Source organism: Puma concolor, chromosome C1 (genome assembly GCF_028749965.1).
Source record: "Puma concolor isolate L17-30 chromosome C1, mPumCon1.1.hap2, whole genome shotgun sequence".
Lineage (NCBI taxonomy): Eukaryota > Metazoa > Chordata > Mammalia > Carnivora > Felidae > Puma > Puma concolor.
In genome coordinates this window covers 34574612-34599739 of record NC_141674.1, presented here as the reverse complement: position 1 = coordinate 34599739, position 25128 = coordinate 34574612, and the positions used below count along the sequence as shown (strand labels likewise).

General features: G+C 52.1%; 1 protein-coding gene across 3 annotated transcripts; it reads right to left on the bottom strand.

The window, feature by feature from the left end:
- Window positions 1–2169: 2169 nt before the first annotated feature.
- IPO13 (importin 13) lies at window positions 2170–22245 on the bottom strand. Of its 3 annotated transcripts, none has more exons than XM_086716739.1 (20): window positions 21434–22242; window positions 18979–19715; window positions 13700–13840; window positions 13449–13590; window positions 13174–13340; window positions 12846–12966; window positions 12612–12759; window positions 12010–12191; window positions 11903–11929; window positions 11575–11721; window positions 11264–11407; window positions 9839–9919; window positions 8901–9038; window positions 8613–8709; window positions 5589–5641; window positions 3312–3378; window positions 3165–3223; window positions 2909–2998; window positions 2431–2612; window positions 2170–2342 (listed from the first exon to the last, which is right to left on the bottom strand). In XM_086716739.1, exons 1-20 carry the CDS (start codon window positions 21515–21517, stop codon window positions 2246–2248), a joined length of 2904 nt encoding a protein of 967 aa, XP_086572865.1. In that variant the 5' UTR covers window positions 21518–22242; the 3' UTR covers window positions 2170–2245. The 3 variants fall into 3 exon arrangements, 2 of the variants coding, with proteins under 2 accessions (XP_086572865.1, XP_025790764.1); XM_025934979.2 differs by having other exon boundaries at window positions 11587–11721; window positions 21434–22238; XR_015254655.1 differs by lacking the exons at window positions 2170–2342; window positions 2431–2612; window positions 5589–5641 and having other exon boundaries at window positions 2923–2998; window positions 21434–22245.
- Between the last annotated feature and the right edge of the window lie 2883 nt (window positions 22246–25128).

Below are 25128 nucleotides of genomic sequence, written 5' to 3'. Positions count from 1 at the left end.
AACCAATAATCTGTCTCAGAGCCCCAGGCAATCGGTACTACTTCAGAAGGCGCGGGGCCTTGTGGGTATTGTAGTTCCCCTGGCCCGCCTCTCCAGGCATTCGCTTTCCGTTCCCAAACCGCCAGCAGAGCTCAGAAAAACCGACCCCTAAGGGCGCCTGGTAGGCTCAGTTGGTGCAGCATGCGACCCCTGATCTCAGGGTCGTGAGTTTGAGCCCCACGTTGGGTGTAGAGATTAAATAAACTTAAAAAAAAAAAAAAAAAAGCAACTCCCTGAAAATACTCCAGTTTGAGCAGAACTTCATGTGCATTCTATCATTTGGGAGGTGGCATTGCCTAATTTTCAACTCAGGTGCCGGGCTGTCTGGGTTTGAATACTGTGCTCTGCCATTACTTCTTACTCAACGTGTCTGTCACTGTTTCCTCATCCCCAAGATGGGGGTTGTAACAATAGCACTCCTGATAGGATTGCTGGATCAAATGAATTTAGATATAAAACTTTATGAAGTAGTCCTTTGCATATCATATACACTGAAAGCATTTGCTATTATCCTCACAGCAGTCTGTCAATCAGGCAAATATTGAGCACTTACTGTTCAGGCACTACATTCTTAGCATTTACAGTCTTTGGAGTCAGAATTGTCCCAGGAGTGCTTGGCTGGCTCTACCCAGTTGGTAGAGTGTGCAACTATTGATCTCAGGGTTGTGAGTTTGAGCCCCATGGTGGGTGTAGAGTACTTAAAAAAAAAAAAAATGTCCCATTTTACAGATGAGGAAACTGAAGTTCTGGTAAGACACAGCAAATCAGTGGCACAATCAATATCAAAACCAGGTCTGACTTCAGGAACTAGGCTTTAGCCCCCTCAATCTCTTAGCTTATATATGCTACATTTGATCATGGGGGATGGGGGAGGAAGAAGACACCTAGACACCATGCAGTGGGAGAAAAGGACCAAAAGAAGCATCCCCACATACTCCAGAAATGAGAAATTATGAATGTAATTTTGAATTATGAATGTAATACGAATTGTGAATGTAATAATGTGAGAATGGGACTGAGGAGGGATAGAGGAAGAGGAACAGAGTGGCCTCAGGGGATGGTACATGTAAGGGGGATGGATGCTGGCTGGCATTGGGAGAGATCGAAGAGAGATGTAGAATGGAAGACACAGAATTCATGCAAAGATTGGGAAAAGGACAGGGAAAGGAGTGAGATGAACAGGGGGGTAACCAGTTCTATCACCTCCAAGGAGACCCAAGGTTCAGGAATGGAAATGGGGAGATCCAAGTCCTGCTCTTCAGATCTTACTGAGGGGAAGCCTGGGGTGTCTAAGAGGCAGCAGGGGTGAAACTATGGCTGAGAGACAGAAAGTAAGGGACACCTACCAAGGGAGGAGAGCAACAGCCGCTGGGGAGCTGTCCCTGGTCCTGACTGAGCCCTGACCATCAAGATTTGGTCAGGTAGCACAGAGGTGGGAAGCTCCAGGTGTGAAGACAGCTTGAGGCCCTGCATTCCTCTTCCTCAGGGGCCTGCCATGCTTCCTCCTACACATGCTCAGCTCCACTTTCTATACCTTTCCTCAACCTTGTGCAAGTGTGGCCTCCATAACCCCATACAAGAAACCTATCCTGGGACTTAAAACCACTCTCCATTTCTTCCCTCCTAGTTGGACCCCACCCCACCTCACTTGCAGCTGAAAGCCCCAAGTCCTCTACCTGGCAAACCTTCCAGTCCCATCAGAAGTGAAAGTTCCTCCGAGCAGCCTTCCCTCACTGGTCCCATTCTCCCAGCTAAACATGGTAGCTATGGACTAGATCAGCCCTTGTTCAGACAGAACAAAGCAAGGCAGAACTAGAGGGCTAATACTCAGCAGTGCTGATTAAATAAATGTATGCATGCATGAATGCTGGGACTAATTTAATGTGTGGCAGTGGGCCGTGGGGAGGTTGCTGATACTACTGCAGGCCCACCCCAACCCAAGAGCAACGGCAGTATTATGTATGGCTCCAACCTAGGAGGCTTGGCTACAGCGGAGCACTTCCACTCTAGGAGCTAGAAGTTGGCCCCTCAACTCCCTAATAAGGCCTGGATCCAAACATCCTCCCATCCTTCCCCAGGCCTTCGCCCAGTTAGGTGGTGGTGGCAGAAAAAAGGAAGCAGAGACAGCAATGCAGTGAAGATCCAGGTTTACTCTTTGGGAATCGGGAGGGGTGAGGAGGAGGTGTGGGTGGGACGGGGGCGCCTCTCAGTAGTCAGCTGTATAATCTGTGCCATGTAGCCCCCGGCACAGCAGTGTGAATTCTTTCACCATCTCCTTCACCCGCCTCTTGTTCACTCGCTCACTGAAGGGAAAGGACAGCAGGTTAGTACCGTCCACCACCACCACCCTCTCCTCTGGACCAGAGCCCAAGTGCCGCCGGCTCTGCTCACCGAAGGATCTGCTGGCTGAAGGTGTCCTTCTGTTCAGGGCTGAGGCGCGCGGAGGGAAAACCAGGTGGCTGTAGTGCCTCCTTGATCCACATGCTCAGGAGGCTGAAGCAGTGTTTGTTCAGAGCAAATAGGATGTCGGCAAAGCAGTCCATGAGGCTGCGGGAGGCCTGGCCCCCAATGGCCTGAGGGAGACGGGTTCTCAGCACACCAGGGCCTTGCCCCTTTTGCAGCAAGGGTGCTTAGCCATGCGCCACCCACTCCCAGACAGTTTCTCAGCCAAGCTGCACATGGTAAGTGCTGTTTTCTGAGAGCCAGCTGATCCTCACAGCAACCCTAACAACTGTCAGCCATTTAACTGCTGAAGAAACAGAGTCAGCTTAGGGAACCAAAGGCTCAAGCTTCCCAGAGGGCAGCTGCCTCAGGAGTGAGGGCCACTCCACCCCCATCAAAGCCCCATCAAACACCGGCTGCATCTCACCTCCAGCACTGCTACGAGCAGCACACGGCCATCCTCCTGTACCACTTTCCCCACAGGTTCTACTTCCCCACACCGAGGCAGCAGCTCTGTCTACGGAGGATGGAGAGGACTGTCAGCCTCAGCTCTTTCCCCACTCTCCCTGGGGACAAGACTTGCACACCATACCCCTACACTCTGGAGTCCGGGGCAGGACTGCAAATAGGGGCTGGGGTGCGGGGGGTGGGGGTGGGGGGTCAGGACTCAGCATGGGACTCACAAAGAAGCCACAGGAGGCCTTGACAGTAGGTGCCTCAGGGAACTTGAGGGCCAACACAGCTGTAGGAGAGGCAGAGGCAGATCAGGAGGGGCTTAAGGATCCTCCTAAGGGGGACCCAGGCCCTCCTATCCACCTGGCCCCACTTACCACACTGGAACACAGCTTTGACATCCAATCGTTCACACAGGAACAGATCTGGCTTCCGCTTCAGAGCCTGCAGGAGGTGGAGCTGGTAAGCCCAGCCCCAACCAGCTCCAAGGACCATCCCCCCTCCCCACCACTCACCTGCCACCCCAGGCCCCAACTTCACGCACCATAGGTACAGGCTGCCAAAATCAGCCACCCAGCCATCTCTGGGGGACCCAAACCACCCCACAGTTCAGTCAGGAAGGGAACAGCCAGGGGATGCTACATACATGTATGTGTACATGAATGCACAGGTGTGTGTGAGAGGTTAAGGGGGTGGTCACAATACAGAAAGCTTGGGTCCCAAGTCACTCCCTAAGCAAACGCTTTTATTTTCCCCTCCATCAAGGCCAGACCTCCTGCAGGCTCCAGGTAGCCAGCAGTGACTGCTTTGATTCAGAGGCAGTCAAAGCCCCCTGGATTTGTTAACAGGACAGCAGAAAGAAGAGATGGCAGCTGGATGTGGAGCCCAGTCCAACAGCCCCCACGTCCCACCTGCATTCTTCAGACACCCTCCAGCTTAGGAGGAGGAAAAGTAGGGTCGGAGCCTTGGAGCCATGGCCCCACCATTCAACCGGGATACCCTGAGTCCAGGCCCTTCTCAGCCACACCCAGCTCAGGAGTCAGTGCTGCCATGTGGGGGGAATGAGTACAAGGGGCAGAAAGCCCACCCCAAGTGGTACTAGGACACGACTGGCACATCCTCAGGTCACAGGAGATGCTCTGCACAGCTCCAGCAGTTATCAAACACAGCTGCTCCCCACCAGCCCCCCAACACATACCATGTAGACCCCCAACCCTCCAGCCCCTCACATACCTTCCACTCCCGTTCATGTGCAAGCACCCCCACACTCACCCTCTCTGGAAACACCCTACTTACCCTCAAACACACCTCTATCACATCCCTTACACATACTTTCTCACATTTGCAACACACCCTGCTACCTATTCACATCCCTCAAACGCCCCACATTCCCCAGTCATGTCCACATGCCCACACTTTCAAGCTACCCAGTCCTCTAGCACATGTACCCTCCTAACACACCCATCCACACACACACACACAAACGCCCACACCCCCAAGGACGCACCCTCAGTTACCCATACACATGTCTATCCAGGCCCAGAACACACTCCCTATTCCCCCCTCCTCCTCCGCCTCACCCCCCCACCATACTGTAAGTTCCAAGAGAGTAAGAACTATGCCTGTTTTTGTTTACCATTATACCCTCAGCACCTGGCAGAGCACCAGACGTGTATCACACACTAAGTATTTGTGGACTGATTAAGCGAAGGAACACATCATTTACTCCAACCCACAGGATCCCCACCATGGTCCCCACACTAGCCCCATGTCCCCACAGCTCACCACATGTATCTTCCACAACACACATTCCCTGTATGTCAGACATATCGACACCACAACATACACTCCCTCCCCCAAATACGCTCTCACAGCCCCACACACACACCTCCAACACATGACACTGCTTCAAAACCCATCAATGCCTAATGCACACCAACATACAACATGCATCAGTGCACGTGCCCACACTTCAACTACATATTTTTCCCGACACAACACACATACTACTTACAGCAGCTATGTGATTTGTTTCCAAACCAAACTAAACTGAAAACATACGAATAAGGTCCAACCCACTTACACATGCACCAAACACAAACACATCCCAACGCAGCCTCACAGTGGAGCCAGCACCCCACCTCCCAACAGCAGTACAACCTGAAGCCCAACTCCGGGCTCCACCCCAGCACATTCACCTTTGGCCCCTCCCTTCGGAGCTCCTCCCAGCCACCTCTCCAGAGCAGGTGGGGGGGTGGGGGCACTGAGGCAGGCAGTTCCCCGGCAGGAGCACGGGACAATGAACCCCAGGCCCTTCAACTCCGATCTCACCCCTGAACTTCAAGGGCACCCCAGCTACGAAGGAGCTGCCGGGCACAATTACTCCCCCTCCCCCGCCCAGGCCAGCCCAGCTCCCTCCCTTTGGGATCGCCTCTCCCTGGTCTTGGTGGAAGAATGAGCTAGTTGAGGCAAAGGGGCACTAAAGGAGGATGTTGGGTTGTCAACTTCCACGGAAACAGATGAAGAAACTCTATTCAACTGAACAGAAAAAAAATTTGTCAACAGAAAGCTAAAAATAGGCTTAAATTGAATTTCAACATAAGAGAAAGAGAAAGAGAGAGAACAGAACGTGAATGAATAAAACTAAAACACACCTGTGCCAGGAGTTGCATAAATGAATCAACAATATCAGGATGATCCCTGGGCCCTAAAATATAATAAAGATGGAACTTAAGAAAAAATTATACAAACAGCAACTCAACCTCATATAGTTATGTGGGACTGAGAGCCTGCAGGGAGACAGCGTGGGGGCACATGAGCAGCAGGAAGCAAGATAAAGAAACAAAACATACAAAAACCATGAACTGGGAGAAGCCCAACAGAAAGAGACGGCAAAGTGAAGGACGGGCCTGCCCCAGCTCCCTCCCAGGGGTCCTTCCACCTACTCCCCACTCCTCCTCAGGCCAGTCCCCCCAGTGAGCCTTTGGTGCTGAAGCAATGTTGGACTCCACAGAGCTGAAGAAACAACCCCCACTCTTGCTGCGGCCTCTGGCTGGCTGGGGTGGCCCTACACTGCCTTCTAGTACATTTCCCCAACACTAGCCATCAAAGAGGAGGGCAGGGATGGCGAGAGGTTAGTCCTTGGTAACTCCCTTGGGGGCCTAGCTGAAGGCCCTGGAAAGGCCAGGGTATCAGGGCCTGAGCAGGTGCCCCCTCACTTCCATGGCCTTAGGGCTCTTGGTCTGGCCAAGGGAAGGACTCCCTGGGGTCCACTTAAACCAGAGGACTCCTCCTTGGCTAGGGCAGAGTCCAATATGCTGTGGGGATGGCTGGGCAAGCCACCAGCGGGGCCTCGGGGAGGAAACTGTATCATGAGGCCAAAAATGAGAGCCCCACCCAGCAAAGCCCCTCCACATGGACACCGACTGAGCAGAGAGCCAGGCTCAGGGCTGAAAACCAGCTCCCACCATCTGGACACACAGAGAAAGAGGGAAACCAGTCAACATGTCACCCCATGGTGCAGTGGGAGGGCAGAGGCTGAGAACGGAATGGCAAGACCAGGACAGCATAACAGGTAAGGGGGCCGTCCTGTCCTGCAAGACAACCAGCAAGCCCAGCAAGTATGATTGATTTTGGACACTACTCTGCCTCCAGTTCTGTTGACACCTGTGGCAAGGACAAGGCATGTGTCTAGAGCTCCTGGGCTGTTCCCCTTTCAGGAGGAGGCGCTGCACGAACATCTGCCTGATACACCACTAAGGAGCCGTGTGATCTTGTGCAAGCCACAAATGCCCAGTTTCCCCAACTGTAAAGTAGATAATTATCTCTTCCATGCTTCCTTTTCCAGGCTATGAGGAGCCACTGATAAAGCCCATCTCTTTCACATCTGAGCCCTGATTTACTCAGGTCCTGGAGAGTGAGGCCCATGCCCTATGCCAGGGTCCCCCTACAGACAGCATGTTTGACATTCGGCAGCCACCCTGCTAGTGGCTGGCCCCAGATAGTGAGGAAGAAAGGTTCCGAGGTCAGGGAGACCTTACCCTCCTTTCTTCAATAGTGTCTGATACCTACTCTATGCTGGCCTTGTTCTGGGCACTGAGGCTGCAGAGAGAAGAGGCTCGACCCTGCCCTTGAGGGGCTTAGTCTAGGGAGAGAGACACACACATGAAAGCTGATTATTGAGTATGATTGGTACTATATCAGCAGTGTGTACATGATGCAGTTTCAGCATAAAGTCAGAAGCACCTAGTTCTGCCCCAGAGAAGCTTCTAGGACTGATGCATAAGTAAGGCATGGAGGAGTAAGAGCTCACCCAGTAAAGGGCACAGGGCATTCCAGTTAGAGGATCAAATGGGACATCAAAGGGAGAGGTCGGTGTGGCTAGACTGCTGGTGTCTCAGGGACACTGGCAGAAGACACTGAGGAGTATGCAGGAGCTGCACCATGTGGGTGGGAGCAGGGTGAGAACCTGAGGCAATGGACAGCCAACGAAAGGGTTTCCGGCCAGAGAGGGAAAATACTCAGATGTGTGTTTTCTAAAGAACATTACAACTGCAGGATGCAGAATGGACTGCAGGGAAGGGCAGATGTCAGGAAAACCAGTTAGAGGACTATTGGGGCAACCCGGACACTGAGGTGTGGTCATGGAGGGAGGGGAGAGAGGTGGGCGGTCTGCAGGATAATCAGGAGTCAGGACCACCTAGATTTGCCCCTGACTGGATGCAAGAAGTGGGAGAGGTGGAGTTAAAGATTTAAGGGTGGCCACACTTGGTTTCTGGCTCAAGTTTCTGCTCGCTTTGCACCTACCCATGGGCCACTGGAGCAGAGGCCAGCATCATGGGACCACATAATGATGACATCAGCAGAGAGCGCTCTGGCTCCAGCTGAAACCCCTGGTAAGCCTCAAACCTGCAACCACAAATCCAGACAAGAGTCATGAGGCTGGTGGAGCAGCGCTGTTTCTTTTCCAAGTTAGAAGCCTGGGTTAGACAGCAGGGGAAGCCTAGAGCCCCCTGCTCCCAGCACTCTCAGGCAGAGGGCCACAGAGAACGGGGAGCTGGGACCACAGCCAAAAGCTTTGGGCCTAAAAAGGAATAAGCCCCGATGCAGGGAAAGGAACCAGAACTCCCTGAGTACTTCATGTGCAAAAACCCCAAGCCAGGGGACCAAGAGACACTGCTTTCATACCTATAACAATCCTATCAAGTACACGAAATCTCTATTTCACAGACATGGAAACAAAGGCTCCGCAAAGGTAAGTGACTTGCCCAAGGTCACACAACTAGTTGGTGGTGATGAGCTTAGAATCTAGGTCTATCTGACTCCAAAGCCCATGCTCTTTCCACTTTTCATTATATCCCAAAGAAAAGGAGCCAGCCTAGTGTCCCAAGTCCCTCAGAGCTCTGGCCCCATCTCCCCCCACATCAAGACTGGCCCTAAGTCCAGCAGGCCAGTAGAAGACATCATTCACTCTCTTATCCACTTCAACCTACGGTGTCACTACTTGGAGGGTGACAATTGTGCTGTGCTTGATCCCCCAAGTTTCCCACCAAGTCCCATGTGCAACTCAGGGGACAGAGGAGAACAGAGTGGGCAGCTTTGGCTCCCCAATCGGGGAAGCAGAGGCAGTGGCAGTGGTGGCAGTGGCGGCAACAGCAGGGACCCTGGTCAGGACCTACCTTGTTGGAAGAGAGTGAGTGTGATGGAGGTGACGAGCAGGAAGAGGGCCTCGATTGGGGGAAAGTGGGCAGGTTCATGAGCAAAGATGTGGACCAGCTACAACAAAGCAGGGAATGCTGGTCAGCTGAGGCCGTGTCTCACCAAGAACTGGCCAGCATCCCTAGAATGCAGGTCAGGATCCCTGCCAGGACAGCCATCCACCCCACTCTACCCACCACCCCATCCCTGGGTCAGACCTCTAACTAGGATGAAATTTAAAACACTGCTGCCTCAATCAGAAGGCCCACCTGTCGAGTGAGGTCAAGAGCAGAGGCCTGGGGGATGGTGCTGTACATCCGACCCAGCATCTCACACAGCTGTGGCACCATGGGGGCAAAGTCATCCAGCAGTGTCTTAACAGACTTCTCAAAGATAGCGCACACCGCCTTGGGAAAGAAGCAAAGGGGCCCAGGAAATAGACAACAGTATTATGATCATCAAACCTGCCAAGAGACTAGATCTCAATTATTCCAACCCCTAAAAAGAAGTATAATTATGTGATGTGATAGGGATTCTAATTATCATACAATGGCAATCATATTATAATCCATAAATGTGTCAAATCAACATGCTGTACACCTTAAATTTATACAATGTTAACCGTCAAATATATTTCGTTTAAAAAAAAAAAAGAAAAAAGGAAGACAGCAAAGGGGTCCTGGTTAGCAGGTCACAATCACCCAGAACACAACTGAGGCTCTGCACAGAGGAGGCCTAAGGTGGGACCCTTACCTATAAGGCCTGGCCTGGCCCTGCGAATCAAGAGAGGTAAACAAGCCTGACCCTCACCCTGAAAGGCAGCAGGCCAAAAGGCCTTCTCAGAGGAGCACGGGATGGAACTTTGTAACTCAAGTCTTGCTACTTACATCTCCACCATTTCCTCTCAGAGAGCAGCAATAGTAAGAGAATCCTGAATTGAAAACGGACCAAAGGCAGGTCTCTGATTACAAGGTGGATCCCTGACTGTCACTCAGCCCCAACATCATAGTTCTTTGGTCAAGGACTTCCTGTGATATTGGAAAGTTCTGAATGTCTTCCCAAAACATTCCTTGTGTCTGTGAGGCAGGATTCACCTCCTTTATTTTCTCCAGACCACTGTAAGCCAAGATGGGGCAGCAACACCTTCATCCTGCTCCGTATCTAAGCAAAGTCACGATGGGGGCAGAGAGCAAGGATTGAGGCTCACCTCCACCACTTGGGCATCATTCAGCCATTTGCTCAGCACCTTCTGGATAAGCTGGAAGACCTGCTGCAACACCACAACCACCTGAAGACACAGAAGAAGTGAGGTGCCCCACCACCACTCTCACCTACCCCAGAAGGACCCGGTAGTACAAAGTTGGCCAGAAGTTCAAACCTATTACTCCAGACTGCATGTTGAGGACTCAATGGATGGGACCTTGGGGGAAGGAGTGGTGTGTTGAATCCCCCATGAATAAAGAGGATATCCTGAATTCTAGGGATCATTTTAGAGGAAGCCTCAAAGTGCAAAGCAGGGATATTATGAAGGCTTCAGAAGATTATTAAAACTTTGTAACTTTTAAGAAAAATCACTCCCTATCCATTTGTGCTCAGAAAAATCCTTTCAGTATCAAAAGCCTATGGGTTAGCCCCTGAAGTGGAGATGCTGTCTCATTCAAACAGGCTTAGGGTGCAGAGCCCCAAGGGATGCACAGATATGGCAACTTACGGAGGAGCAGAGAGCAGACTGAGGTCCTGGGAGGTAAGGGAAGGCAGGACAATGACTACCACGGAAGGAGAAGGGGCTCTGTAGGAGGACGCTAGCCCAACTTTGGTCTAGAGCCAAAAGGGCAACTGAAACTAAGGTGGAGAGCTGAAGAGAGAAGCTAGGATACTGTGGCTCCCTTTTCTCCAGGAGAAACCCTGGGAACAATAATCCAAGCAGTGTCTCACATTTATACAAAATTTTACTCAAGACCACATATGCTACCCAGCATCATTCTATTGAGATAAGCAAGCCAGGTAGTCTGATGTTCATAGTTTTGAATGGGAAGCTGAGCCTTGCTCCAGATCAAACAGCTTGTAAGTGGTCACCCCAACCCCCTGTGCCTGAGCTTATCACAGTACTTATCACACTGCTTTGTGACAATCTGTTTATGTATGTTTCCTCTAGACTGGGAGCAAGTCGAAGGCAAGAATTATTACACGTGGAGCATGTAAGCATCCCCAGTGCCCACAGGGGATGGTGAGTAGCCAAGTAGAAGACCCCCTGGAACTGGGGGTCAAACAGGAACCCATAATTACATCATTTATGGGGTTGAAGGATAATGTCAATGTCTCCTATGAGATGGAGGAACCACAATGACATCACCCTGGTTGGGCTGGGGACAAAGACAAATATCACCCACAGGGTTGGATGACACAATGATATCACTCCCTACAGAATGAGGCACAATGATAAGGTCATTCACAGGGTCAACACACCAAATGCATCATGCCCCATGGGGCCAAGGGAACCATGACAATATTATCCATAAAGTTGGGGAGTAACAATGATATTCCCACAGGGTATGTGGTAGTGTGTGTGTGTGTGTGTGTGTGTGTGTGTGTGTGTGTGTTGGGGGTGGAGGGCAATGGCAACATCACCCACGGGGTTGGGTCCCTGTGGCACTGGCAGCTTCCGGAGCTCAGGGCCTTCATGTTCATCCTCATGATGACTGACATCCAGCGTGGTGAAGAGGTTGGAGAGAAGCCCCAAGATGTGGACAATGGCCAGTTTGTTGGAAGGATTAGGCTATGGGGAGAATCAAACCAAGCTCTGGATCTCTGTGGCCCAGCTTGGCCCCCGGACCCCAGCCCTGACTGTCAACTCCAACCCCACTCCCCAACAGCCATAGCCCACACAAAGGGCAACCCACCCCTGCCTTCTGGCCACACACACACACACACACACACACACACCAGCTCACTCACTATCTCCTCTGCCAGCTTCTCCAGCTGCTGGATATAGGGTGAGATAAGGGAGTGCAGGTTCTTAAGGATCTCCTCCACCTGCAGGGCTGACAGCAGGAAGCCCAGTGCCTGCATCAGCCACATGCACTGGCTTGTCTGTGGGGCAGAACATGGAAAGTCAATCCTGGATACATCTGGATGTGGGTAGGAAGAATAAACCTCTTGGGGAAGCTTCCAAGAACAGAGAATAAAAGACAAGGGGTAGGAAAAGGCAGAAGAGGATTTCTGCAGATTCCCATAATATCCCCAAGGACCCCCTAGAAACTTCTGGGCTCACCTTGTGGATCTGTTTCATCAACACATCCTGGAGATAAACAGAAGGAATTTGGTATCAGCACAGTGCAGTGTGCCCTGAGACCCAGCCCAACCCTAGCCCACACATACCTGGGAGACAGCCACAATGTTAGCAGCATAGGGTGGCAGGTCATACTTGCATTCTCGGCAGATCTTCTTGAGGGTGGACACTGAAGAGACAGAGAGCTCAGGATTGCCTAGGGCATGCAGTACGAGGGGCAGAACGCTGTTGATCATGACGGGGTGGTCAGCCAGCCATTCAGACAGAGCTCCTGGGGGAAGAAGGGAGAGGGGAGGATATCTGAGGCAGGCCAGGCTGGCTTTGTACCATGTCCCTGAGAGGCAGGCAGAGCTTCTGGCAGATCAAATTACAGCCCTAGAGCTGAATAGGCAAATATGCATGCACATGCTCAAACAGGAGCCTTATAGCTGAGAAGCAGGAAGAAGCTACTCAGAAGAGGTCTAGCACTGCTGTTCCATTGACAGCAAACTAGCTTCACTGAATTGCAGCTCGGAACACTGTAGGAAGGACCCCTAGATGTGCCAGGACAGCCAGTTGGCTGCAATGCTGATTGTGTGTGTGGGCATGTGTGTCTCTCCCATTTTGGACAGGAACCAGCAGGCCAACTATAGCTGGGGATGGGGTGCCTGTGGCTCTGGAAATGTGCTCATGGGTGTGTGCCAGGTCTCACCAATGGTGAACATGACAGTATCCGCCAGCTGCACGTTGCTGATGCTGATCCGTGGAATGAGGCCAATGAGCCCAGGCACCACATCAGAATAATTGACATCGATGGTCTCTGCGATGGATTGGAAGCCATAGAGCAGGGCCTCTGTGTGCTGAGGAAAGAGGGTGCCACTGGCTTGGCTGAGGAGGAGGGTGTGACAGTTCTGGGAGGGCTCAGGGAATCAGGCTTGGGAGGTACCTGCCAGGAGTAGGGCTCCTCTGAGCTGGTAAGCAAACGGCCCAGCTTGTCATAGAGGTTGCTGAGCAGCTCGGCCCCCAGCATCTCATACACATACATGAGCGTATCTGAGATGTCCACCCTAAGAAGTAGACGAAGACCTTATACACTGCCCGGATTCTGCTCCCAAGCCCAGGAGCCCACCCCAGCTCCCTCACAACTGCAAAAGTGCCTAGAGAATAGAGAAAGGAGCCTCAGGATTCAAGAGGCCTGGTCTTGGGCTCCTCCCCTCATTGCCTTCATTATTTCAGGACTCTATTTAGAGGTAGGATTGGCCTGCTACCATCACCTGTAAATTCGGAACTGCTCCTTCTCATCTGAGGACCAGAATCCATATTCCTCATCAGAAGGAAACTGGGCCTTGTGCAGAAGCACATCCACCAGCTGGAAGTAGACTGGCCGGTACACCTGCTGGTACACAGCCTGCTTCTCTGCCTCAAAGGACAGAATGTCATCCTGAGAGAGCCAGGGAAGAAAGTTAGCCACCTCAGCACCAGGCCCAGAAGCCCATGATCTACCTTCTGTCATTACAGCCCAATTCTACTAGAGGTCACATAGACACACCTGCAACGTGTACCAGAAGGTGAGGGTCAGGGAACTGGTGGTCTCATTGACAGGATAGTGGCCAGGGATGCCGGTGCAGAACATAATCATGTTGACAAGGGCCAGGAAGCTCTGCCAGTGCTCCACTTGGTCCAGCAAGGCCCTTGGAAGGAGGAGGTATAGTAAGGTCATTCCCCCTCCCCCAACAGGGCTCCAAAACCACACCTCTGAGAGGTCCCTGCTATCCCACCCCCAGCTGCCCAACTGCTCACCGGGAGTGGTTCTCGCCCAGGGCCACAGCAATGCGACAGATGCCATGGGAGGTCTCCATGTCCCCATTCTGCACTGCCTGTCGCAGTTGATCTTGCAATCCCAGCACCAGCGGGATGAGTTTGAGGAGTGTGTTCACATACCTGGAGGCATGAGGTAAGGAGACCCATCAGAGCTGTCTACCCATCCCCCACCAGCTTTGAGAGAAAGGCACATTCTCCCCGTCTTCCATCAAAGCTCACTCCCCACAACAAACCCAAAGCAGAAAAGAGGTCAGGGCCTACATCGTAGCTTTGATGCTGCCCATGTTGAGAAGAACCTTCTGTCAGAGACTTCCAGGAGAACTCTGAGAAGGAAGTGTGCGGTCAGTGTTACAGGTTAAATTGTGTCCTCTAATTGGACTTACAGTTGGTGCTGGCATGAGTTAAGACTTCTGGGGAAGTTGGGATGAGATGCACGTATTTTGCATGTGGGAAGGACATATTTTAGAGGGGCCAAGGGGCAGCCTATTATGGGCTGAGTTGTATCCACCAAGAAGATGTGTTGAAGTCCTAATCTCCAATACCTCAGAATGTGATCTTATTTCAAAACAGTGTCATTGCAGATGAGATCACAGAGTAGGGGGGGAGCTCTACTACAGTACAATGGATGTCCTTATAAGACAACCATGTGAAGACAGAGGCTCATAGGGAGAATGACATGTGATGACAAAGGCAGAGATTGGAGTCATGCAACTTAAAGCCAAGGACCACCACAGTTTGCCAGCAAACAAACAGAAGCTAGGAAGAGGTGAGGAAGGATTCTCCTCCGGGTTTTTAGAGGAAACCGACACCTTGATTTTGGACCCCCAGCCTCTGCAACTATGAGACAATAGATTTCTGTTGTTTAAAGCTGCCCAGTGTGAGGTACTTTATTACAGCCCCTCCAGAAAACTAATATAGACAGTGTTACGGGAGACTGAACAGGATGAGTGACAGAGGAGTTAATACAGGCTCAGGAGCCCTGATAAAGACTTCGGAAGGCACCGACAGCATCAGTCCCCACCTTCCATTCCACTCCCTACCACCAGATCCTAATTCCTATGTACTCTGGTGGCAGTATGAAGGGACAGCAATAGATGATGAACTAGGAGATAGCTAAGAGGAAAAATGGACAGGACTTGATGACTGATTGAATATGACAATGGGGAAGAGTCAAGGACAACTCTCACGTTATTGACTAAACAACTAAGTAGATGGTGGAGCTATTTACTGAGGCCAGGAGGGGTGGGTAGAGGGGAATAGTAATAAATTTAATGGGAGGCCAGAAGGCGATAAGTTCAGTGTTGAGGTGAGATATGCAAACAGAAGTGTCCAGAGAGTTGGATATAAAAACCTGAAGCCCAAGGGAGAAGTTAGAGCAAGAGACATAGTCATCAGCAAACAGCTGGTAACTGAAGCTATGGGAGTAGATGAGCATTGCCCAGGAAGAAAGCGGTGAATGAGAGAAAAGAAGGTGCAAGTCAGAGTCCTGAAGCACAATGATCCTTAAAGGGGAGCAGGGGACACACAGTATACAAAGGAGACTGAGAATGCTAGCTCTATCTCACTGGACCCCTCCCCAGCAGCCTGCTGTGGAGATCAGACTAATCGCATGAAGTGATACTCTCAGAGGGAATCAGATGCTTGAGACCCCTCTGCTACCAATCAAAGTGTCACCATAGCCATCTATGGAGAGGTAGGAGGTTGAAAGTCCAGAGGAGTTCTATTTGCATTTGCCCTAAGCAGGCTGCTAGGCCCGTAGTCTCATAACCTCAGGGGTAAGATGAAAACAAGGGGCAACCAGCCCAGATGTCAGCTTTCTCCAAATCCTCATTCTGGTTGGACAAGGTATCCATACCAGGATACTCCCAACCCAGAGACAGCCCTAGAGGGCTCTGCCTGGCAACAGCTGGGATAGCTTCAGTCTCATGACCCTGACACAGGCTGCACCACCAGACAATGGGCACCTTCAGGCCAGACTCTGGCACAGAGAGCAGGGACAGGGCCAAAGTCATGGCGTGCGAGCTTACCAGCAGCTGAGATGGGGGCAGGAGATAGCGCCCTGTCCCCAAAGCGTCCCCACCAAGGCTCCCTCACACCTGCCAAAGTTCATGTACACAGCAGGTACTCAATCTTCACTGAGTTCTTAATTGGTCACATTTGAGCTGCATAATAGGCTAAGTCACAGACAAGTCCAGAAGGGCTCAGAGTATAACTCAAGGTCATATAGCAACTTTGAGACAAATTCCAGGCTGAGGTAGCCTCTTCTGCTGCAGGACTGCTCTTTCAGAGCCCTACCTGAATTTTCCCCAAAGGATCTATGCAAATCTCAGCCCATATCTCAAATTCTAACTGATGGGAGCCCCCAAGAACTTGTCTAATTCACCTTCTCTCCTCTCCCAGCCCCCAGTGAAAGCTTTTCCAGGACTAAAAACATATTTCAGGAAAAAGAAAATTGAGGGAGAGAGAGTCAGGCAAGCAGCAGCAGCTGTGGAAGAGTGGGAAAGAGGGGACCTGAGTGCAAGCTCAGCCAAGGGGACAGCCAATATTAGGACACCTGGGAAAGGCAGTGGCTGGATAACCCAAGAGGCAAAACCACAGGTGACTTTCTCAAGCCAAAGTCTAGGAAGCTAGACTAGACAGAGCAAGACCCAAACTCTGACACTAGGCTGGTGCAGCACCCCGGTGGGGGAAACCCTTGTTTAGATTTCCCACCACCTGGGCACCTATTCCTGAGAACTATGCACACAGAAGAGCAGGTCTGAGGCTTCCAGAGGTTTCTAGGTTTGGGAGAGGGAGATAGAGAGGGTGTCTTTAAGCCCATGGCTGAGACTGGGTTCAAGAGGCCTAGTTCTGCTGGTCAGCTCAAGATGCCGGGGCAGGGCTGCTGGGACTTGCTGGCTGCCACTCACACTGAGCTCAGCCCAGACCTGCAATTAGAGCTCAGGGAGGAGAGCTGAGAAAATGGGGAGAGTTGCTAAGCAACCATGGGGGCTGCAGCCAATGGGCGCTCAGGAGGCTGTGGGTTCCCTCACTGGCTCCTTGTTCGCTCATTCGTTCAGAAGAGAAGAGGCATCAATTACCTGCCAAAGCCCTCGAGACCGGCTGGGCGAGTAAACCTGGGTGTATCCAAGGACACCCCACATCACCCATGCACTGGCCCTGGCCAATTCCCTTTAGCTACCAACCGTCTGAGTGCAGCCGGCACTCGAGCTTCAAGCTGCCAAGAAAGGCTAGTCCTGGGACTTGATACCCACCTTGAGTTGGAAAACCTGGGAAACCATGGGAAAGATACACTAACTGCCAATGCAAAACGATACCAAATACTAACAACTGCCTTTTATGGGGCGTGCAAGAACCAGGCTAAACCTTTCATAGACATTTTCTTCTTTAATCCTATTAATATCAAAATATCCTTTATAGAATACCAGGGGCAGACCCTGTGCACATTGGCCTATTTAAGCCTTTACAACTCTCTCAGGTTAATATGATCACACCCATTCTACTGATGAGGAAACTGAGGCTTAAAAGCGACTTATCCAAGGTATCGGACCTAGTAAACAGACCATCTGGGATTCAAACTCAGACGTGACTAATGCCAAGGCTAGAGCCATTAACCACTCTCTGATGCCATCTCTTTCAATGTTTTTCCCCTCCAAGTCTGCTAAGGGTTTCTAAAGCCCTACCTCTGAAGTGTTAGTGTCTCCAGTCTTGCCATGGCCAATCCAACTTATACCAAACATCTCATTATGGCATTTTCTCTACTTGAAATCCTTTAATATCTTTACATCATCCTCAGGATGAAGACCAAAATCTTAAGCCTGGCTGACAAAGGTCTTACATAATCTGGGCCCAGACCTCCCACAACTGGCCCTTAAATCCTGCTGTTTAATCACCACCACTCACCAGGCTTTCTCAACACCCTTTCTTTGCTAAGGCTCTTTAAAGCACACTTCCTCTGGGAAGCCTTTCACAGTCCTAAGACCAGGTTAAATGCCTCCTCTGGGCTCTTACAGTCCCCCCACCATTTTCTCTATCATAGCGTTCATCTCGTTGACCACACTTGCCCCTCCATGTGTCTGTTAGACTGTGAGCTCCTGGCTTGCTGAAGTCAACCCATTCATCTTTATGCACCTGGTGCTCAGCACAGGACCCAAGACACAAAGAGGCACGCAACAAACATTTGCTGCACAAACACCTCGCTACACTCACCTTCCTTCAAGTCCTTAAAGGTACTATGGTGCTGTGCACCAGGGGCCTTTGCCCCTGCTATAGTTCCTGAAGCCTGGAGCGCTCCCTCTTCCCCTGAACTCCCCCACCCTGCTCCCACCTCTCAGGCAACTCCTACTTTTCATCTGTTCAAAAAACACCGAATGCTACCAAATGCTGCCAGGCACAATGTGACAAAATAAAATGATTCAGTGTCTGTCCTCACAGAGCTGAGAGACCAATGAGGAGACATACATTAATTTATGATGAAACTGTGTTACAGGCTAAGAAGGAAAAACACTAGAAGCTCTGAGATACAATAATAGAGTAGACCAAACTTAGTCTTAAAAATCATTGAGGGCTTTCCTAAGATAATGAAATTTCAGTTGAGGTAGAGATGATGTGCCAAGCACCTGTGATGGTTCAGAAGCTAGAAGGAGCATGGAACATTCAAGCAACTGAAAAGACTGTATGAGAGTGGAGAAAGGAGCATGACATGAGAAGAGGTTAGAGATGCCATTCTGTGCAGCACCTTGTGGATCACGTTAAGGATTCTGAACTTTATCCTAAGAGCTGCGAAAAGCCACTGAAGGGTTCTGAGCAGAAAGGACAAATTGGATCCTCCTTTTCAAAAGATCACTCTAGCTGCTCGGTGGACAATACGGGTACAGGAGTAAAAACCAGGGGACTAGTGAAAAATCTCTGCAATCATTTGGGGACAGAGATGATGACAGCTCGGACTAGGGTGGTGGCAGCGGATATGGGAAAAATAGATTTGCAGTATGGTCAGGAGCAGAACAGCCAGGACATGGTGACTGATTGGTTGAGAGAAAGAGAAGAAAGAGTCAAATATTTTAACTGAATAATCTGTTGGATGATTAGTTGTGTCTCCCTCTCTGAACCATAAGGACAAGGACCATGTCTTGTTTGCCTCCTTGTGTATCTCCAGCATAGGACCAGGTATGCAGTAGGCACTCAATTCGTGTTTATTGAACAGATAGATGGAAGGCCAACCAAACTGTTCTTTTCTGGGAAGATGGGGACCAGCTCACCTCTGGGCATCAGGCTGTGAAATGGCATTGACAATGGCCTCCACACTGCTGTCGAAGAGCTCCGAGTCCTGCAGAGCAGCAAAGGCAGCCTGAATAAGCGCCTCACAGTCCTGCAGTGGCACCTCCAGCTGCACCCAGCTGGAAAAGCACTTGAGCACCTTCTGACGCACACAGCTGGGTGAGCTGGGCTGCTGTAGCAGCTGCTCTAGCAACGGGAAGACAGCCCCGCACTCCACTGCCAGGCTGGCCCGCACCAGGCCTTTGCGATACTGGGGCAGGCGGCTCGTCTGGAACTCCTCAGGCAGCACTGTCAGCAGCTCTAGTAGGGCCAGGCAGCGGCCCTGACCATCCACCGGTGAGTCCTCAGCCTGGAAGAGCCGTACCATATCTGCCACAGCACATGGCCAAGCATCAGGCATCATGCTGAGAGCCAGGGAGGCCAGTGCCACGCACAGCCGAGTCAGCACGATCTTGGAGCCACTAGCAAAGTGGGTGATCTGGGTGAAGAGCTGTGCCTTTAGACTTTCATACTGGTCAGTGGGGATGTCACTCCAGTAGCGAGAGATCTTGATGTGCAGGGCACTGGCCCCAAAGTACTGGATCTCAGGCACCTTGTCGGGCTGCAGTAGCTGCCAGCTGAAGTGCCAGGCCTGTGGGGAGACCTGGGCCTGCATCAGCCACTTCTGAGCCAGGTTCTTGTTCTCAATGTTGGGATCGTAGTAGAGCTGGTGCAGCGCCTGCAGGACAGCACAGGACTGAGCAGGTGTTGGCCACTCTGGATCCTGTCAGAGCCCAGAACTTGGTCTTGCAAATCTGCTCTCTCTTTCTGACTGAGGGGCTGAGCAGGTAGAGCTCACTGTTTCCTGAGCCGAGGATCCTACTGATACCCGGAGAGCCTGAACTCTGCCCATGCTCTACCATGTTGTCATTATAGCCAAACATTAGGGGTTCAGAAAGTGAACCTCCACAGGAAAGCAGAAAGAGGCTGAGCTCCCCAAAGGGGAGGCATTTGAGGTAAAGGACAAGGCCCAGGTTGAAGGAATGGCTCCACAGGGATAAAGCTAAGCCTGAGAAGAGCATGGAACAGCCTGAAGGGCCCTGACCCTCCCAGGCACAGCTGGTCCCATCAACTCCAAAGGTTCTATTCAGCTCCCCCAGGATCATCCCTCGGTCACTCCAGATGCTGGCACCAAAGCCATTGTGAAATCTGAGCACGACTAAGGCTTTGCCAGGCAGCCTTAGGCCAGAGGCATACTGGAGGGGAGGGTGAGAACACCCCCCAGAGAGCGCATGTGAGGGTCCAAAAAGCTGGTCAAGAAGTCTTGGCTGGCAGCCCTGGCAAATGCCTTGCCTGGAGCTCTCAACTCGCCAAATCCCCAGGGTCCCAATTCCACAGGGACTTCACACAGTAAGAAAACAGTGGTTTGTCTCCCTGGTTGCACATGGAAGAGTGTGCCACCATGCCAACAGCACCCAGCCCCAGGGGGTGGAAGGGTGAGGTCAGGACTCTGACCCCCTAAGCAAGCTCCATCCAAGTAGACTTAGCCCTATTTGTACCTCTGACAGCAGCTTATATTTACAGTCCCTTTTTGGCTCCTCAGGGATGCTGAGTTCAGCAGGCAAAGAAGCAGTAGGGATGGATTTTCACCATTTGGTATGGCAAAAGGGGCTCAAAAATAACAAATGAGTATCTGCAACCATTCCTTGCTTCCCATCTCCCCATTCAACCCAGCAGGGAGGCATTTCTGCATCCCAGGCCTCAGGGGCAGAACCCAGAAAAGAACCAGAGAAGCAGTTCAAAAAAGATGGGCTGGGCAGTGGGAGAGCCTGGGAAGACCATGGCAGGAAGCTATGTGGACAGGTGAGCAGAGAAGGATCCTGCGGCTGCCAGCAGGACCGGATCCCTTAGATCCATTACCAAAGAGAGGGGGTTAGCCCTTCCTGCCTGCTCGGGACTTGTCTGGCCTCCATCCAATACAAGAAGGATCCTTCCCTAAGAAAGAGTGAAAACATAACCCAGACTGTTTCAGTTCCAGGTTATTTTCTGAGCCCCTGGGTCACAAAACAGGTCCAGCATGGCTCAGCATCGGTATGGTTCCCGAGGGCTGAGCTGTAGGTCTCCTGGATTCCTGGTTTCTTACTGCACTGCTCATGCAGTACCCACGGAGCTGGAGAATAGCCAATCCGGCCGGAGGTCTAGGCTATCAGCACCCTGAAGGGACCAGCCCAAGACCCTAGAGTATCCAAAGAGAACCCATGTCTAAGGAAAGCCAAAAATAGCCCATTAGGACACCATAACACTGCTGTCCACGCCTGCCCAGAGAGACAGCAAATGCCAGGTGCTCTGGGGGCACCATCCCAGCAGGCACCCAGCCCAGGCCTGGGCTCTGGCATTAATGTCAGTCCCCAGAACTTCTGCTCTGTCACCGGTATGCCCACCCCCGGGCCCTCATACCTTCTCCACGTTCTCCACAGTGAAGTCCAAGGCTGGTGCTGCTCCAGCCCCTGCAGCCCCAGGCTGCTCCTCCCGCCGCTCCATCTTTGCTCCCTCCCCAGCAGGGAGGTGGACCCTGACCTGTCTCCTGCCCCAGCCCCTTGGCTGCTGGCCCCGTGCTAGACCCCAGCTTGGGTGCCCAGGGAGCAGTGGGGTGACAGGGGGCCCAGGGCGGGCATGGCTGCCGAGGCCTCCCCACCTCGGATGGGGATGGGGGGCTTGCCAGAGGCCAAAAGGAGTGCTCTTAGGAGGAGACCAACTGAGGGGGACTCTGAGGAGGGAGCCGTCAGTGAAGAGTTCACAGGCGGGGGTCCTGGTGGTAGGTCACGGCTCTGTCCCCAGACTCTCTGAGGAGGGAGTCACAGGGAAGGCAGGCCTGTGGGGGAAACCGAGCCCCTGGCCCGTGAGAGGTCACAGGGTCGATGGCCTGTACCCACAACACCCTGGTCTGAGTGCGCTCTCGGGTCCTACGAGGAGGTCACGGGGTGGGGGGTGACGAGGGAGAGAGCCCTTCGCGGGTTACGGAGGCGTCCGACGAGGCGCAGGGGTGCAGCTTCGCGAGTCTGGGGTGAAGAGTCCGTAGAGTTGAGGGGCTGTGGCAGATCCCCTCCGGCCGGCCTGGCCCGCGCTCTTCTCACCGCCCGGCTCCGGCCCCGCTACTGCCGCTGCCGCCGCCCCAGTGACTGACAGACGAGCCGGCCCGGCCGGGACGGGGCGGGGACCTCAGCGAGGCGCGGGCTGCCCCGAGCGCCTGTCCCCGGCACCGCCGACTCCGGCGCCGCCCTGCCCCCGCGCCTGCCCTGGCCCGGCCCGGCCCGGCACAGCCCGGCCAGGCACAGCGGAACTGCGCGGAAACTCATTCCGGGTCCCTGGCCCTGTCCTCGCGCCGGCCCGCGCGCCCCCGGAGCAGGCGACGGCGCGGCGCGCCGCTCGAGGCCCCCGCTGAGCCAAGGCCCCGCCGCTGTGCACCCTGGGAAACGTAGTCCGCATTGCGCCTAGCGGGAGGGCGGCGCCTTGCGGCGGAGGTCGGGAGCACGTGGGCTGGGGACCCGCCGAATCCCGCCAGCCCCAGACGTTCTGCGGGCGACCGGGACAGACTCGCGGGTGGCGCTGATGAGCAGCTCCCTAAGACTGAAGGGGCCGGTGGATGGAGCTGGGAATCCAGGCTAGAGGATAAGGTGTGTGTTGTGGGTTCGCGGGGAGAAACAGGTCACTGATGCTGCGCTGTCTGCGCTTTCTGGCACCCAGGAAGGGGGCGGTCTGGGAAGAAGGTGTCAGCACCACCCTGAGAAGACAGGGGGCTTGGCGCGCCTCAGGAGTACAAAAGGACGGCTTTCCGGGCTGCCCAGTTAGCAACCCGGAAACCTCATACCATGGACAGTACTCGGAGAATTTTACGTGCTGCTTGGAAGCAGCTTCTCTTTATGAGTAATTAGAATAAGAATAGCTCACCTTGAAGTGCTAGGAACAGTACTTTGCATACCTTAGGTCCGATTCTCTCAACATCTCGGAGGTGGGTATTTTAGTCACTATTTTCTGATGAGAAAACCGAGGTTGGGAAGGTTGAACTTTTCTTGTCCAGGGACACACGGCCTAGCTACAGATCTGGTTGGCCACAGACCCCAGCAGTCCCTACCCCTTACACTTGTCCTTTTATTAATTTTTTTAAGTTTATTTATTAATTTTAGTAATCTCTAGGCTCAAACGCACAACCTAGAGATCAAAAGTCGCATGCTCTTCCCACTGAGCCAGCCAGGTGCCCTTTCCTGTTATTAACTCTTGCCAGCTATCCCAGAAGGGGAAATAGTAATCAAAAGGGAAAGGACCTCTGTACTTGTGTTCGGTGGAGGAAGCTGACATTGGCAATAGCTGCCAAGGCCTGAGGTGAATGAAGGCTTCCCCGAGGAAGAGAAACTTGGTCTGAGCTTGAATAATAGAAACTGGTGAGGATGGGGGCTCAATTAGATAGGAAGCAAAATTCAGTGGGAATTGAGACATTCAACACATTTTAAGTGGGGCTTCAAGTGGGCAGTGATGATTGGATTTGCATTTTAGAAACACCTATCTGTAGTATGCAGAATAAATTGAAGGAAGGGGTTTTTCATCATGTTGGGGGTGCAGGGAGAGAATCCTTGGCTTTCTTTTTTTTTTTTTTTAATTTTTTTTTTTCAACGTTTATTTATTTTTGGGACAGAGAGAGACAGAGCATGAACGGAGGAGGGGCAGAGAGAGAGGGAGACACAGAATCGGAAACAGGCTCCAGGCTCTGAGCCATCAGCCCAGAGCCCGACGCGGGGCTCGAACTCACGGACCGCGAGATCGTGACCTGGCTGAAGTCGGACGCTTAACCGACTGCGCCACCCAGGCGCCCCAAGAATCCTTGGCTTTCATCAGATTCTCTAAAGGACTCTATACCTCCAAAACAGGTTAAGAACCACTCCTGTGGGGGCTCGTGGGTGGCTCAGTCAGTTAAGCGTCTGACTTCGGCTCAGGTCCTGATCTCGCGGTTCGTGAGTTCGAGCCCTGTGTGGGGCTCTGTGCTGACAGCTCAGAGCCTGGAGCCTGCTTTGGATTCTGTTTCCCTCTCTCTCTACCTCTCCCCTGCTCACACTCTTTCTCTCAAAAATAAATAAACATTAACAAAAATTTTTAAAAAAGAAAGAACCACTCCTGTGAATAAGAAAGGTAATCTCACATGGCACAGACTCTTAGATCTTTTCTCAGATCCCTCAGCTTTCTATGCAACCTCCCCTTTCCCAGAAGAGACCTCAGTGAGTCGGCCAGTGCACATACACTCTGTCATAGGGATTCTAGGCAGGGGAAATAGGGCAACCTTTGGGCAAGAGAGGAGGAAAGCCATTGGCAAGTGCAGGGGGAGCACACGGAACCCCAAACCTCAATTCCTAGATGAAACAAATCTAGAGGGAAGTTTTGGGTGCTCCCTGAAGCTGCTGTAATTTTCAAAGCTGCCTATAGTTTTCTTACAAGAGATGGTGACGTGATACCCCTTTGGAGGACACCGTACCTTAGTTCTGGGAAGATACTCAAATGGACGATGTAGTTTTGCAAATGTGAAACAAAGTCTGCAGTCAAAAATGGAGATAACCAGAACCACCTGTGGCTTTCAGGAGTAGAAAGTGCTCTGCCTGGTAAGATCATGTGTAGATCATGCCTCTAAGTTGCAGGCAGAGCACTGCAGTTCTGGAGCTTGTTTCCTTTGGGGAAAATGGCCTTATTTTTTAAAAGAGGGATTTGGGTTGTTGTGAGCTGCACACCAAGGCCAGTTCTTACAGGAACGTGTCTTCTCGTGGAGAAGGTGCTGTTTCATCTGGGACTTTGTGAGATGTTGGGCACAGTCTCTCTGGGGCCCTGAACGTAGCCTTGAGTTGGAAGGACCCTACTCGTTTGAGGACTGGCAATCTGGGGACTGTTGAGAGCCAGTACCTTTGGCTTGGGTTCTGAACTGGCTCTTGCTATGAACATTGTCAGAGGTGCCTTCAGTCGGTCTCCTTTAAGTGGCTCTGAGAGTAGAGATGACCACTGAAGGGCAGGGCCTGGAGGGTTTGGGGGCTAGGCTAGGCTTTCAAGTCTTTCTAGCAGGGGCTCCCTAGGCCCAGTGACCCTTCACTTGACAGGATGGCCCCCTTCACCCTCAA

What these genes read in the sequence shown, in the direction of transcription:
- IPO13 (XM_086716739.1), bottom strand. Translation starts at nt 21,517, where the DNA reads ATGGAGCGGCGGGAGGAGCAGCCTGGGGCTGCAGGGGCTGGAGCAGCA. An exon ending in TGATGAAACAGATCCACAAG is followed by an intron (nt 11,722 to 11,902) that starts GTGAGCCCAGAA and finishes TCTGCCCCACAG; the next exon opens with ACAAGCCAGTGCATGTGGCT. An exon ending in AGGCCTCCTGTGGCTTCTTT is followed by an intron (nt 2,999 to 3,164) that starts GTGAGTCCCATG and finishes CATCCTCCGTAG; the next exon opens with ACAGAGCTGCTGCCTCGGTG.